Here is a 16,006-nt window from a genome sequence, read left to right as displayed (position 1 = left end):
GAAGTAGGAGAGAAGAGAAAAAGAAAAGTCTAGGATGGAGGAAGAAGGAGAAAGTGGAACGACACAGGGGAAAGAAGAATGAGGGATCTGAGGAAAGAGATGGTGCAGAGAGGAAGAGCTGGAAGCCAGGGGCGGGCCATAGGAAGGGCCAGGTGCGCACCTGCCATCGCCCGCCCGTAGCCTGCACACCCCCTGCCCAGGTGGGCGTCTGAGTCCTGTTCCTCTCAGCAGCTCGAGTCCTCCTGCGACACCTGAGCCCCTGCTGCAGCCTGCACCTGGTCCACCCCCCCTCTCCCGGGTCACCACATGCCCAAGAATCCCAGGAGCCCCAAGTCTCCCGAGGGATGGCTTCCTCTCCCAGGTCCCTCCCATAACGACCACCTGCAGCCGCGAGCACCTTTCAGACAGGAGTGCTGGTAGAATGTTCCATTGTTTCCACACCATGTGCCAACCTGGACAGTGTGAAGGGATAATACGAAATACTTTTTGGTCTGGGAAAAAGTTAACCCAAGAACTAGATTTGGCCTGTAAATGGATGGCTTGCAAATTCTGCCTTCGAATTCTCCAAGCAAAAGAACTTGGGGGGAAAAAATAACTCTCCTATGTGAACGAAGCTCATTGGTTGTGATAGGAAATAGAAGGTAACAAGTCATTGGTAATAGCAACCTGTTAATTTGCATATGTCCAAGAGGGAAGCAGACCAATGGCCCGGGGTTGGCTTTTGGCACCACTGCTGGTATGGTGGTGTGGGTGTGGAGACAGCGCCGGGCTGGCTCAGGTCTTCCCTCCACATGTGCACATGGGCGGGTGTTTCTGTGCAGCCCAACGGAAACGGCCAAACCATGTCTACATCCCCCACCCCTCCGTCTGCTAGAACAAGGAGGGAAGATGCCTCAAAATCCCAACCACAAGTGGTGGCTCCCACCAACCAGACCCACCAACAAGCTTACTGCAGACAGATGAACTTCTCCCTCCTTCTCGGGGTGAGGAATAAACTAATGTTTGAGGGAGAAAAAAAGAGAAATCAAGAAAGTACTTGCTGATCTTAACCTATTTGCATTAATTAATTGGCCTGTTCAGAGTAATTACACATTAATTACAAGAGTATTCTGCGTTCACTAATGAAATCATGTCTTCAAGTTTACTGACTCTTTAAATGTGAGTGCCACGTTCACCTGTTCAGGTAGAACTGCCAGGCTGTAACAGAGCATCACATGAAAGCCAGCTTTTTACAATTACGGCCTTTACAACGTGAATCACCGGCTAATTGTGGATTTGATATTTTCCAATTGTAAAAGCACATCTTGTCGACCTACTGAAACATAGCCACAGGTAAAATGACAAGTTTTTAATGGCTTGAATGTTAACTTATTGAAATTAAGAAATAGCCTTTTGACAGCTATTATAAAATCCTTTATTTTACTTGAATCTAATCCTCAGGAAGAGTCCTAGAGAAGCCAAGGTTTGGAGTGAGGGGAGATCAATAAAAAGACACACTGAGCCTTCCGAAGAGAGGGCTGGGGACAGTCACTGTGAAAACAACTGTGACGGTTACAAGAGGACACAGAAGGATTTAATCAGTGGCGATACGTAGCAAGGAGTCAATAATTGGTTGAAGTGATTATTGCTAATAGATGGTCAATTTTGATTTCCTGCTTTGTCACTGATTTCCTCTTTTTTTTAAAAAAATATTTTTTGATTTTTTACAGAGAGGAAGGGAGAGGAGACGGAGAGGAGAGGGAGAGAGAGTTAGAAACACCAATGAGAGAGAAACACCAATCAGCTGCCTCCCGCACACCCACCACTGGGGATGTGCCCACAACCAAGGTACATGCCTCTGACCAGAATCGAACCCAGGACCCTGAGTCCGCAGGCCGTCGCTCTATCCATTGAGCCAAACCAGCAAGGGCTGATTTCCTCTTTTAAAGGATAGTCCAGTGGTTGGCAAACTGTGGCTCGCGAGTCACATGCGGCTCTTTGGCCCCTTGAGTGTGGCCACAAAGTTTCAATCGTACTGTATGTGCGCATCTGCACGTAGTATTTTGTGGAAGAGCCACACTCAAGGGGCCGCAGTTTGCTGACCACTGGGCTAGTTGCTAAATCTAAACTGTGATAGAAAATTCTTTACTTTCATGAAATTGAGAAATAAAAAAGCAACTTCCGTGTGTGTGTGTGTGTGTGTGTGCGCGCACAGAACATAAAGTTAGGGCCTTCGGTAAATCCTCCCTTCCCCCGGACTGTGTAGTGACCCTGCCTTCAGTAACTATATCATGGCTTCTGCAGAGAGCGAGCTGAAGAGGAAAATCATTCCCACTGCAGAAAGCAAGCAAGATCCACATGAAAACCAAGCACAAGAACACAGCTACCTGTCTGTCTCATTAGGAAGAGTCAAATCAGGCTACTGAGGTGCCTAGTGGTGAAATGCTGGGGTTCCCATCTCTTACATCACCTCAATAATTGGAGGTCATTAAACACCAATGATTGGTGGATTCAAAATAGGTGTCTGGAAACATCTCATACTTGCTTTGGTGTGTCAGAGTCCTCAGTTTTGCACACAAACGTTAGCAAGGACTTTGGAGTTTTCCTACCTGCAGATTCTGCATTAGGCTTTGAGCTCAGTAATGGGAGGTGAAGAGCTGGAGGAACTGTGTGTAGCAGTCCTTCAGGCACAGGGCGGCAGAGTGCGCCCAGACCCAGCCACATCACCTGCTCCACAGCAAGGCAGCCAGCCAGTCAACTGCAGGAAGCACACATCACCCACTGTCCTGCAGACGAAAATATCTCCAGGGAACTAGTGTGTGTGTGTGTGTGTGTGTGTGTGTGTGTGTGTGTGTTGTCTCTTTTTCCCCAAGATAGAGCTAGCCAACAGAGGTCTGTCCCCTCGTAGCTCAGAGCCTCCCCTGGATTAATTAACATGGGAGCCTGACCACGGGGCGCATGTACTTGAGTTGTCTTCGACGCACAACACGAGTGCTCGTCAGCGGTAGCCACGAAGGACCTTCGGTATCATCTTGCGTTACACAGAAATCAGGTGGAAACGAGGGAAGCCTCAGAATCGACGCGTTCAGATGCAGCCCACGGCTACGGCGCCCATGTTTCACCTGTGGTTCCCTCCAAAGGCAGTTTGCTATTAAGCAAAAGCCAAAGAAAGGTGATCAATTCCAACTAAAAGCACTTACCCCAGATGGCGGTATGCTGGCTCTTCAAACCCCTGGCTGGCGGCCCGAGCCCAGACAACAGCCATCAGGGCTCTGACTCTCTGAGGAGCACGAGGGCCATGTGTAATTGACTAGAAGATGGGCTAAAACTGTGCCCAATCAGTGTGTGATCAAAACCGCGTGGAATATTCAGCGCCACTTGATTACACGGAGCCCCGTCCTTTCCCTCTCCTCGTGAAATCTCTTCAAGGTCCAGAGTACTGTAACAAGATCATTACTGTCAAGCGGTACGAATCGCGGGCAATGAGTCTTGGGATAGGAAGTCATACTTCACAAGCTCCCCTGGTCTCTCCCTCTCCCTCTCTCTTTTGTATTTTACTGCATGCAGAGGCAGCAAGGCGACGAGGTGGCAGATAATGATCACAGCACTGAGTGGCAACTAGAAAGGCGCTTTCAAGAAAAAGCAGAGAGAAATCAGCTTAAGAGAAACTAAAACATTTTCCCTTTGCTTTCTCTCCCCCCCTTAAAAAATTAAATGGAATTAAACTGTGTGCACGCGTGGCTTTTCATGCACTGGGATATGATGTCGCGGAATGCAGCCACTGGAGAGATTTTCATATCCCAGCAAAGCCCATTACCCCACAGACAAATGGCCAATTTCCTCTGTGTCCCGTGTACAAAGAAGCCCTTGTTGCGCAGTGTGTGTGTGTGCATGTGTGTGAGTGGCCGCGCCCGCTGAAGTCTTCACAGGACCCGCTTCCTTCATCGCTGAGAACACCCCGGGCTTCCCACCTGGTGCCTGTTAGATGTCTGAGATGAGAAACGGGGGGAGGCGTAGGGCAGGGGGCATTAGCCAAGATTACCAAATAAACAGTTTGTCTCAAAACACAGTGGCTCCAAAGCTCTCGTAACATACACCCCGATGACACGAAAGCACGCCCTGACCAGGGCTGGCAGACATCTAATTAATGCTTCCATCGGTATGAAGGGCTCAGGTGAATGATGGGGGCTCAACCCACTGCTCCCCTCCTCCCACCATCATCAAACTCTTCACTCCCCTCCCCAACCTTCCCCAAAAGGCGAACATGTCCTTAAATGTCCTTAAGTTCAAAGAGTTTCAGGAGACACGCACCCTTGTAACATAGACAGGAACATGCCTGTCCCCTAACACAGCATGTTCTAATTGTCTGTACAGGAGCCACTCACATACACACGAGAAGAGAAACACTGTTTGCACAGAAGCCATGGCACAAAAGGGACCCTGGGGGCTGAAGCTGAGCTCAAAACTGGTGAAGAAATTACTGCTTCCGAGTCCTCAGGACGATGCTGGGCAGTGGCGGGCACAGCTTCCCTGCAGGGGGTTGCCCTCTACGGCCAAGTGCCCATGCCCTTCCCAGGAGGTGCGAGATGAGCAGATGTCCAAGTCCCAGAGGCCTGACATAGACCCCAAATCTGCACTCACCTGCCGACTGTGAGCGGATTATTTCACCTCAGTGAGCCCTTTTCCTCATCTGTGAATTGGAGATAACACTCCCCACCTGCCCACACAACTCCTGTTTGAGGGATGCAATGAGGTTTGAGAGCACTGAGTCAATCATGGCTTCCTCCCTTCATGTTTAATGACGTGTTCCTACAAGGGACCCAACCCTGGGGAGGGAGGTGTCGGTGGAGGATAGACATGATCCACAGGGCTGTTTTCCACTCGAGTGACAGAGCCTATGAAATCAGTTCCTCCCTCACGGTGTGGGCACATCTAGTCCCACAGACAGGAATAGGAAGCTACAAGGCTTTCTGGGCTGAAGGTTTATGCTCCCCCAATTTATCTGTTGAAGCCCTAACCCCAATGTGATGGTATTTGGAGATGGGACCTTTGGGAAATAATAGACAAAATGGTGAGGGTGGGGCCCTCAGGCTGTAGTTAGTGGCCTCTTAAGCAAAGGAAGCTCTTTCTCTCCCTCTCTCTGCATACAGTATGGAGAGGCCATGAAAGGACACTAAGAGAATGTGATCTGTGGAAGAAACCAAATGGGCCAGCACCTTGATCTTGGGCTTCAGCCTCCAGAACTGTGGGGTATAAATGTCTGCTGCCTGAGCTGAATGAGACACGAGACGTTTTGCACATTCCTTTTACATAGAAGGAAGTTTTGCTTTTAGTCACCATCTTCTTTTTTGTTTCACATCCTCAGCATGAGGAATGGCACCCTCCAGGTGGGACTGAAACATGGCTGAGTTCCAGGGTTGGGAGGAGAGACGCAGCGCTTGGCCAGGACACCTGAAGACCAAAGCCTCCTAGGCCCCGGGTTCCCTGGAGCCCCTGGATGTGTGTGTCTAGAGGAGAGCGCACGGATGGAGACCTGAGATTTGGACACATCGGCATGTTTTTTTTCCTGAACGCTAGTTTCAATTTGCATTCTGTATGACTGCAGCAATGTAACAGTAGAGAAAGTACACAAGCAGTCAGGACGTAAGGAACACGCCAATTCACCAGGACTGGCCCTGCCTCTTCTGGCTATGGGACCTTGGTCTGAGCGGATCCCATCACACCCGGCCTCAATTTCATCGCTGACTCTAGTGACACCCAAACGGGTCGACAGCTCTAATAGTTTGAGAACGTCAAGAAAATGACTTCGCGAGGTTATCTAGGAATCCTCCAAAGTCAGCTGCCCCGGGGTCTCCCCAACCAGGCAGAACCCCAAGCCCAGGCCACGCAGAGGAAAGTGTGGGGTCCTCAGTTCAGGGGATGGTGCCGGAGGCTGTGCTGCCTCCTGCTGACTGAGCCCTGCAGCAGAAAAGGCATCTCCGTGTCTAGAGAGTGTAAGAGGCACTTGGGTGCAGGGCCTGTGTGTGGTTTTAGAAAGGAACGCTGGTGCCAGCTTGCATTTTCCGAAGGCGCGTCTACCCTCTGCATGGCAGGAGACCCCGGGGGACGAGTCTGTCCCATTTCACCAGGAGTCTCCCAGGCACCCCTGGAGTTCCCAGTGGCTCTTCATCCCATCGTCATATTCCAGGTGCTCGTGCCCCGGGGTCCCGCACAGGCTGCCCACGTAGCCATGGCGTGTGTAAGGATCTGCTTTCCCCACCGGACGGACAGTGGGCATCCTGAAGGCAGGGGCCGCACGGTCACACGGTCCCTTCCCAGACAACCCAGGCAGAGCGCCGGCAGGCAGCAGGTGATCAAGGCCCTTTCACGGAACTCAATCTGACGCTTTCGTTTGTGTGTTACTTTGAAAGAAAGAAAGAAAAAAGCACTGAAAATCCTCTCTCCTTGTCGGTTCATCATGATGGGAGTCCTCTGTTCCGGCTTCTCCCGCTGAGACTGACTCATCTTTGTTTATTCCCGACCTGCTGACTCCCACAAAGACCCACACTCACGGATGGTGCGTGTGTGTTTGTGCTGGATGGACTCTACCCTGCAGGATGGCTTTCGAGTCAACTGTGCCCCATCTGCAACGTCAATGTCTGCAGTAAACCAGATCTACTCCATTTCAGCAAGAAGCTGGAGTTACATGGAGCACTCTCTTTAGAAAAAGGGCCTGGTCCATGGGCAGCAGGCAAGTCCGCCAGAGCAGGCGGTGCCTCCCATACCTTCCAGCTCAAGGGCAAAGAAACCCGGCCGGGCTCCTGGCTCCCTAACAGTTACTGCATGTGAGCGTTATCTTCCTGGAAGGTGCTCCCATTCTTGGTGTTTCCCATTCACTGTGATTAACTGCTGAGCTCAATTCATCAGAGGCACTAACCTTTAATAACAAGGACGTTCAATGAAGAAGTGCTTACTGTTACCAAAAATTACTGTGGACAATGGAGTTTTCACAGAGTCGATTAGAGACTTCTCGTTCCCTCTCCTCTCACTCGAGGTAGCTGCCATGCTGGCATTGTGCAAGCATCAGAAAGTGGAAATCCAAGTGGGCTGCATGGGAGTGGTGTTGGCAGAGCTTCCATAAATTTTCCCTCTCTCCCCCTCCAGCCATTCCTCCAGATAATACAAAATTAAACAAGAAGCCATGAGGGCACTTCCTTGGCCCCGACTTCCTGCCCGTCAAGTGTAGGCCATCGCACATGGCGCAGTAACCAGTGTGTTACCTGCACCCGAGGAGAGCAGAGATGAGGAAGGCACGTCAAGGAGACTCAAATAACAAAAGGCACAAACTGCCCTCCCTTTCTGAGGTGCAGGCTCCCCAGGTAACCCCACAATGCCCCACTGCACGGCGGCTAACACAGCCCCGCGTCACAGCCTAACGGAGCCTCACGTGCCTGTGTATCAATTTCTCGTAATAAGGACCATAATGCAAATAAGAAAAAAGAAAACTGTGCAATGCCTCATGCGGAATTCTTTAGTTTTTCTCTCCCAAGTGCCTATTAACTAGTTAATAGAAAGTGAAGGACAGCTACCTTTGTTCCTTAGCATTAAGTGAAAACAAAACTGCGGTTTGCCACTAATTTTAACACCCGCATCGGTGTTTTAAAAAGGTGTCGTAAACGTGATGCTTCCTGCTGCGTTCTCTCCACCATGAGGGCCAGTATGCACTCCATCCGCAGAAAATAAGGTTAAATTCCACGACAGGTTAGCTTCCAGTCACTTCCACAACCCAACGTGGTCCCGTCTGGCTCCCGACCACCCAGGCCTTGCCACGTTCTGCCTGAAACCCCAGGCACACTGTCCGTGGTCTCCTCTCTCAAGGCTCTGAGCGCCATGGGGCAGAGGCACTGGGCTTTATTTCCGGTGTCTCCCCTGGAGCCAAACGCACCGTGTTTCCTCTGTGCTGGCTGCTTGGTATTTGATGAAAGACCAAAATGACTCACAACGTCAGGGTCTCCTTTGAACGCAGCAAGGAAACCCCAGCCCGCACTGACCTCGGCCACGCGGAGTCAATGGAATTTGTAAACAGGCTCGGGGCCTCCCCTGATCACTCGGGGATGGGCCGTTCCTGTTCCGGCGTGAGGCCAGTGTGTGACTTCCCCGCTGTAAGATAATATTTCACTGTCCACCAGGACCCACCGGACACACTGGTTCCATAAAGACCCGGGATGAACAAGCCAGGGATGGCTGGTGATGGGAAAGATAAATCAGGTTCCCCTGAGGCCTTTAGAGCAAACACTGGGAATCCAAGAGGAAAAAACCCCCAACCGGATTTCTGCATACGCTTGTGTATAATAAGCCTGCGTCAGCCCGGACTGGCCTGTGTTTGAACAGAAAGATCTGTGCTACACAACTTCTAGGTGTGAGGAGCCATATAAAAGCCAGCGTCTTTACATGGAATCTGAGAAACAGGAAGAAAGCCACGCCGTTGGCCCCACTCCTAGATTCAAAAGCCGCTCCGCACACCTCAAAGACGCGCTTCCCGCCTGGTGGAGAGAGATGGAGGCAGAGAATGCAGCGCCGGCTCGGTCGCCTACCAGCAACCTGACCCTGGACAAGAACGCCACTTAACCTCTCCTCACCTCCGCCGCTTCACGGGAAAGCAGGGAAATTAACGCTCGATGCAAACTTGCATGAATGTCCTAAGACGAACAGGAGCCACCAGCTTAGGGACCACAGAATGTGGCTGTGGAGACCGCTGTTCTGTTTTGGCTTCGATAACCTCGCCACTGGACTCTGGATAAGAAGGTACCGGAACGCCTCACGATTCAAAGAGGATGCCTGTCGCTAAACATCTGCAGGACTCCAATGCCAAGAGCTCTGCCGTCACACACCTTCAACCTGGTCTGGCCACAAACAGGGGCCCTGGTGCGATCATCCCCCCAGAACCCAAATTCCATGGCGGTGGCCTGGCCAGGGCTGCGCCCGCTGCAGGGAAAAGGCCCCCTGCCTCTCAGGGCAGTCTTGGCTCTAACAAAGCTTTCCTGTCAATACCTGAGCCAACGTCCATCTCCTTGAGGCTCCCCCCCCTTGGTCCCAAAAAGGCCCACGGGGACCATCCGGGACAGTCAGGACTGTCCTTCAATCCTTTGAACCCAGCCAGCCGCCTCTATGCCCCCGTCCTTCGTCAACTCCCTTCAAGGATGCCCTCCACGACCCCGGTCCAGACCCATCAGCGCCCTTCTCACCAACGCCTGTATTTGCTTCGATGCTCTGCCATCACCATGGAGACTGTGTCCAGATCTGAACGTACATTTTCTTAAATATATTGAGTAACTCTGAGCAAATCAAATCCAACTTAAAATCAAGAATAGCCTGGTGTTTTAATAGTCAATATTGCCAATGGTCTATTAAATAGGGATAATGTAGAAATGGGTGATGTGTGAGGAGGTGGTTGTTTTTTTAAGCTAATACCACCCTCACTTTTTTCATGCCTTGCCCCACATTCTGGCCAGTCTAATTCTCCTGCATAAAAACATCACCAAGTTGCATAATATTACAAAAAGGGCTACAATCTTTGAAAAACTCATACTTTCAGAGACTAAGAACAGATCTAAATGTTGGGGAGGCTCCCAGCAGGCAGAGGGGGGGCCAAATGCCCAGTGAGGGACACGTGGGGGCCTTTCACGGCCAGCACCCCTCACCCGCCCAAAGGCAACAGCTTCAGGTCTGTCTTGGAAGAGCCGGCATCCAGCCACCTTCCCGAGTCACTTCTGTTTAAATGACGTATGTCACCAACAGAAAGCAGAACCCACGGCCCTCGCTTGCACCCACACTTCCTCACGGAGGGGGCTGAATTACTTTTACATCTTGACTCCGGAAATGACACCAACAGTTACATATGAGCCCAGGGAAGGGCCTGGTCATGCAAATGTCTCCTCTATGACTCATCATATGCATGAACCTGTCGAGTCCCCACGCTGGACTCAGTTATTTATAAAGGAATTCTTCAGTCGTAGTTTCTGCTCCTGTAATTGACCAGATTTATTCCATTCATTTAAAATTGTAAGTAGAAGAAAGTGGTCATCCTCTGGCTCTCTGACTGTGCACGCCCCACAGTGAGACATACTTAGTGCGGGACCCTCTGCGCTCGGCTGGGGAAGGGCACCCAGCTCCGCCACACCCTCGGGGGCAGTGGCCCGCACGCGGCACCTGGTCTGCTGTGGATGAACGATGAGCAGCAGGGTCAGCAGCACGGTTCCCCAGGGATTGGCACAAGGCAAGAGGGGGACCCGGGCCCTCCCCAAATGCTGGTGGTTGGTCCCCTTCCCTCCTTCTCTGCCCTGGAGAGAGACATGTGTGGCCTGCACCAGGGATTCTCGTGCCCTTTGGCTCCTAGTTAGGTTTGGTCAAGGAGCAGGACAGGGAGGAGACTCGAGGCAGGGGAGGTGAGGTCAGGGTGCCTCCCATGGGCCCCCTCTCCCTCTGGGCCATCACGAGTTGGACAAATCCCTGGTTGAAGGCCACAGGTCTTCACGGTTTCTGCCCCCTCCTCTCCCTGTTACATCCCGGGGTTATAACCACCGCTGTGGCATGCCCATGGCTCTGTGGACATGCCTGTGGTTCAGTCCCCTCAATGACGCCACGTGTTCCCTGGAGCTCTGACTGGGCCAGTTGACTGTCAGTGGAACCTTATTTTTCTTACACTCTAAAGATAATTAAATGCAGTCATTTGTTCCAAAGGGGTATGTCAAAACCCATAAAATTCAACCACTTTATGACATCTTCTATAAAACATTTTATATCTGCAATTGAGTTTCCAGCACAAGCACGGGCAACAGACAATACTGGTGGTAACAGTGCCCGCAGAAGAGAGAAACAGAAATATTTCCTTAAAATTAAACGGTATCCTCTAACAATAAAACACATACAACTGGCTTTAATTTCAAGAACACAATGCTGACATGTACGTGGCTACGCAATGCACTTGAAGAAGCTAAGCGCTGTTGAGACTTAATATCATTGAATCTAAAATGGCCGGGACTGTAGTGTGCATTACGACTTCAGAGACGTATAGGTATGTCTTAGAAACAAGGCTTGTCTCAGAAAAATGACTCATTTATGTTTGGTAGGTAGCTCTTCCTGGGGGAGAAATACACATTTTCTTTTTACAGAGAACTTACTGTTGTATTTCCTATGGGAAGGATGTTAGGGCCCTGGTGTGACTGAGACAGCACTGTCTCAACTAGAAAGAGGGGGTCGGCTTCCCCTGGGATCACGGGATGAACTTCGGGACACGCGTGACCATTCCTCATCGCAGGCCTGAGGCACTGCTGGGATTTTTAATTTGGGTGTTTCTGTGGCGCCGGGAGCCTTTCTATTTATGTCACAGTTGTTTTTGGGTGGGTGATCCATCTCGGCCGTGTCAGAGGTTACTGTTCGAAACACACAGAGCAGTCCCAGTAACTCGAAAGTGGGCTGGAAATACGGGCATCCAACGGTCCCTTCTCCAACTCCCTCAGTCACCAATGGCTGACTGTGCAGCTGCTACTAATTCATGTTAAGGCTGCATCTCATTCCGCGTTCTCACCTTGTCCGCGGTGGGTGGGATAATTAGTGTCAGTGTGTGGGATGTAGTTACAGGTGGACTGACAGAATCTGCCAGGTGGTGCTTCTGAGCAACCTCACTGGTTGGAAACACACCACAAACACAGTAAGAAGTTTACATGAGAAATGGGACCAGGCCTTTCCCTGAAGCCATCTCCTGCTTCCTGCAGGTGTGTGGGGCCCATGCCACCCCTCGGGTGAGAGGCCATGCTTCTTTTGGATCCGCACCCCCCTGCCCCCCCCCCCCCCCCCCCCCCCGTCAGCGTGGGTGTGGCCGTGTGCTCGGCAGGTGCTCTTGCCTGACCGTCATTTACAGGCGTCTCGTCACCTCTTGGCATCTGTGGCCACATCTGTTTCCAAAGGGAATCACACTGGCACCTGGGGGCACTTTCCTCTGTAATCGTTACTTCTCACCAGTGCTGGCCTAACGGAATCTCCTCACTGAGTATCCCAGGAGAAAAGCAGATTTTATTGGCTAAACTTGGCAGCAGGAAGCCTATGGGAGGCAAACTGGTAAGAAACCTGGGGAGGAAGTAGAGCTTTCAGATGCGCCCCGGCGGGGCCACCGTGAGAGCCCCACAGGCTGTTGGACACTCTGAACCTCAGTCTCCTCTTCATACGTGGAACGATGCCACGGCCCCCCTCGCAGAACTGTGGCAGACATCACGTTCGGCACACACACACAGGAACTCTGTTCTCTCCCCGCTCACCTGTGCACTGCGGGTTTCCTGGCTCATTTCTGGGTATTAGGAGGGAATGGGCCAATTCCTGCCACATCTCATGGTGAGCAGCCAACCAGGTAGAAAGAGGGAGGGAGGAGCAGAGAAGGTAGAAGCACCTATGCTCTAGCGGGAGTCCTGGGCACGTGGAACCCTGTTGCAAACAGTCCCTTTAACCCTGGTTGGCCTCGCAAATAGTCACGTTACCTAACAATGCTTGAAGTTTATTTTCACTTTGAGGTATGTCTTTACCTTGCTTATGAAAACTGCATTAATTCCACCTCTTCTAATGTGGTCTGTTAGTGCATGCGTGTATGCGTGTGTGTGTGTGTGTGTGTGTGTGTGTATCCCCACTTGTATCTGTGGGAAAGACCCTGAAAACCCAGCAGAAGGAGCTGCTGCAGGAAGATCACACCTGGCGTCACAGATGAAAACTGAGGACTTGACACATCAGAGGAGCTGCCACAGGAGCTGTGACCCCTGGGCCTGACAGGAGCCACGTCAGGGTGGACGGCTCTGGCGGGAGGGGTAGCGGCAGAACAGAGCCGACCGACAGGAGAGAAGATTCCTGATCAGGAGAGGTGCGTCTCCCTCAGTGGGAGTGGACACTCAGCCCAGGCGGCCCAAAGACCAGGGAACTGACCGGCACACGACGGGGACCCCAGCATTACCACCTACCAGGCGACAGCTGCCAGGAGAAGACAACTGTTTGGTGGATACGCCCGCACATCAGCCAGGGATGAGGAGTCCTGAGGGCCCTCTGGCGCCACCTTGTAAACAGGAAGCACCTGCAGGGACCTCATTATTGCGCACGTGTTTCTCGGGGCAGGTGACCGCACAGGTTGATTTTCCGAGTCGCAAACCCACTCCGACGTCCCGGGAGGCCTTACCTTCGGCAGTGCCTGACAGGCCGTCGGCTTTGAAGTTGCTGGTGCTTTTCTTCCTTCGGTGCTTCTTTCTGTTGGCGTGGGGGGAGGGGGGTGGGTCGAGCTTGGGGCTGGTGGTGCTGGACATGCTTGGGCTGGAGCACACGGAGTCGCCCAGCCCCGTGTCTGCGTCGGACCGGAAAGGCAAAACAGAGCAAGCGTCAGCACTTCAAACCACGAAAACCACGTTCCTCCAAGAGCATATCAAGCCCCGCAAGTCATTTACTATTGGAATAGAAAACACGTTACACAATACATGAGACTGCTGGATGGAGGCCCAGAGCACTCAGTACTGAAGGATCCTGAAGGGGGTCAGCAGGTACAAACTTCCAGGTATAAAACCACTACGGTGCAGTTCATGTATCACAGTCTACACAACGCAATTCTGTATGTGATGTCATATGTAGTTAGCAATACTGTCATGGAGATTTGAAAGTTGCTAATAGAGTAGATGTTAAAATTCCTCATCACAAGAAAAAACACTATGATAGTGGTGGTGGGTATTAACTAGACTTACTCCAGCAGCACTTCCCTATATACATCAAATCACTGCTATACACCTGGAACTACGCACTGTGGCCCGGGCCCTGGAAATGGGATCCTCAGTTTGCTGCTGGAGGAAGAACAGCAAACAGCATGGGGCCACTCTGAATTGGGCGGCCATGGTGGGCGGGTTAAGGGGAGCAGGCACAATGCGGGAGTGGATGGTTGAGTGAGGAGAGGCAGCTGCCACCAAACCACTTGTCCACCTAGAGGACGCTCAGCGTGCCGGGTCCGGGCGGGCTGGCTGTGGCCAGGATACCAACTACAACCGTGACCCAGAGAAGGCGATCGCGGAAGCAAATACGGCAGAGGTCAGGGAGGAATATGGTCCTGGGCCAGGGAGGCCGAGGCGGGAGGCCGGCAGGGACTGTGGCCTGGGGCTCACGAAGAGACGGCCACTGTTGCTAGTTAGCCGGGGCCTGAGCTGGTGCTGGGATATTAATGCCCCTGGCTCCCAGGAGCAGCTAACATTCCTCATTTTAAAATAGGAGCGACCCAAACGCACGAGGCTTCCACACTGTGCTTCTCCCTTCCCGACGACCCCCTGCCTGACAAGAGATCCCTCAAAGTGAAGCGGCTGAAAGCCCAGTCTCAGACGCCGGAAATGAGCTCCAGCCGCAGCCCCGGCAACGACGCCATCCACGCCCCCTGACGGCCTGCAGATAATGTGTTTCATTTTGTATCAATGACTGGGCACCGGGACAGGTGACGATGGTGGTTCGTGGACTGTGGGAGGGGAGAGGTGAGGAGAACGAGGGCACGCCAAATTAAAAAAGCAAGCACCTCGTTACTCCACACCTACCTAGGCTTTGACAGGGCCACGGAGACCCGAGCTGGACAGGCCATCCACTGCCATCCGGCGCGATGGGCGTCAGCCATTAGTTCTTCCCAATCGGGCATCAATGTTCAACGCACACCCCAAAATATATATAATCCAAGCAGTAACGACAGCAGTCTGCAGCCTCTCCGAGCTGCGGCACGTGAAGTATGAGTCCGGGAGGCAGCCCACTCCTCACGCGGGAGGCTGACAAGCATGACTGCAGGGATAAAATAACACTCCGTTCGCATAAATATCAAGCAGCCTGCCCGAGACTGATGGGCCAGGAATGGATTCTTAGCTATCATTCCGGCAGACAGGCCCAAGGACACTCATAACTTATTTTACAATCATTTAGTTTCAGCTCAAGTGGAAAACGTGACAACTTATCTCTGCTGACAAGATGCCATGTCGAACCTTACAATTAACTCTCCTCTGATTATCTGCCCAGCCGATCATTAGCTGGCCCGTTTTGATGAACTGTTGTGGGGAGCTCGCCTCGGCGATCGCCGGCACCGCCAGGTGTAGTGAATTGGTTTTTGATGTCTCGGCTGACGCTCCAACAGACCGGCTCTGCGGTGTGGGCCTGCGGCCGGCTGCTCTGGGTCTGAAAAGGCATCTGCGGGGAGGCATCCTTCTGCACTGTCCCCACCACCGTGATGGCCGCAGCGAGTGCTGTGACCACTGCCACTGCCCCTCCCGAGCCATCCCCAGGCCCTCCCAGGTCGAAGGTGGCCACTCCCCAGACTTGGAGTCTGTATTTCAGGGAGCCCTGGGCCCTCTGGAGGGATGCCTGCCACCTCTCTTCCCTGTGGGCTTGGCTGAAGAGGGGGTGCTGAGAATCTGCGCCAGGGAGCCACCCACACTGGAGGAGCTGCTGGGGGCCGGAGGGCTGGCCGACTGTGGATGTCCTACGTGCTGATTAAAAATACGAGATGCCTTCAACGTAGGGTCCCAAGAAGCAGGCATCTTTATGAAAAAGAAAAGGGGGAAAAGACAGGTGTGTGCATTCGCTCTCTTTCTCCCTTTCACGTATACCCTCACTCATTTGGTGGTTTCAGAAATAACAGCAAAAATCTTTTTTGGGGGGTGGGTACTAAAAGAATTCAAAATGATCAAACTCAGTGCTATTTGTCAGGGCTGGGGCGGGGGAGGGGATCCGCTGAGAGCTAAGACCTTCTACAAATTCAAGATGAAGCCACGGTAGGCTGGGAAATTAAAACGCGCATCCTCCGAGATAAGGCCCCGGTGCAGAGCTGATCTGGACCTTGAATGCGGGCTCTGTTCCTTCTGAAGCCGAGAGACGTGCAGGCTGGTAAATAAAGGACAGGCCACCTCTGCCACCGGGGAAATCACAACATCCCGGCCTCTGTTAAAAGGTGAGTGTGAAGCGAAGTTCAAAACCTCGCCCTTCTCACAGTCCTTTTGAGGGCTTTCAG

General features: G+C 52.1%; 1 protein-coding gene across 2 annotated transcripts in view; it reads right to left on the bottom strand.

The window, feature by feature from the left end:
• Nucleotides 1-16,006, bottom strand: part of AGAP1 (ArfGAP with GTPase domain, ankyrin repeat and PH domain 1) — a 417,400-nt gene that overhangs the window by 81,009 nt on the left and 320,385 nt on the right. For both annotated transcript variants that reach the window (XM_015561885.1, XM_006760461.2), the window contains one exon: nucleotides 13,172-13,333. In XM_015561885.1, the coding sequence (XP_015417371.1) occupies nucleotides 13,172-13,333 (162 nt within the window). The remainder of the gene's footprint in view (nucleotides 1-13,171; nucleotides 13,334-16,006) is intronic.

The sequence above is a fragment of the Myotis davidii genome, unplaced genomic scaffold (assembly GCF_000327345.1).
Source record: "Myotis davidii unplaced genomic scaffold, ASM32734v1 scaffold370, whole genome shotgun sequence".
NCBI lineage: Eukaryota > Metazoa > Chordata > Mammalia > Chiroptera > Vespertilionidae > Myotis > Myotis davidii.
Note: the sequence above shows the minus strand (reverse complement) of the source record. Positions and strands in the feature narration are given on the sequence as shown.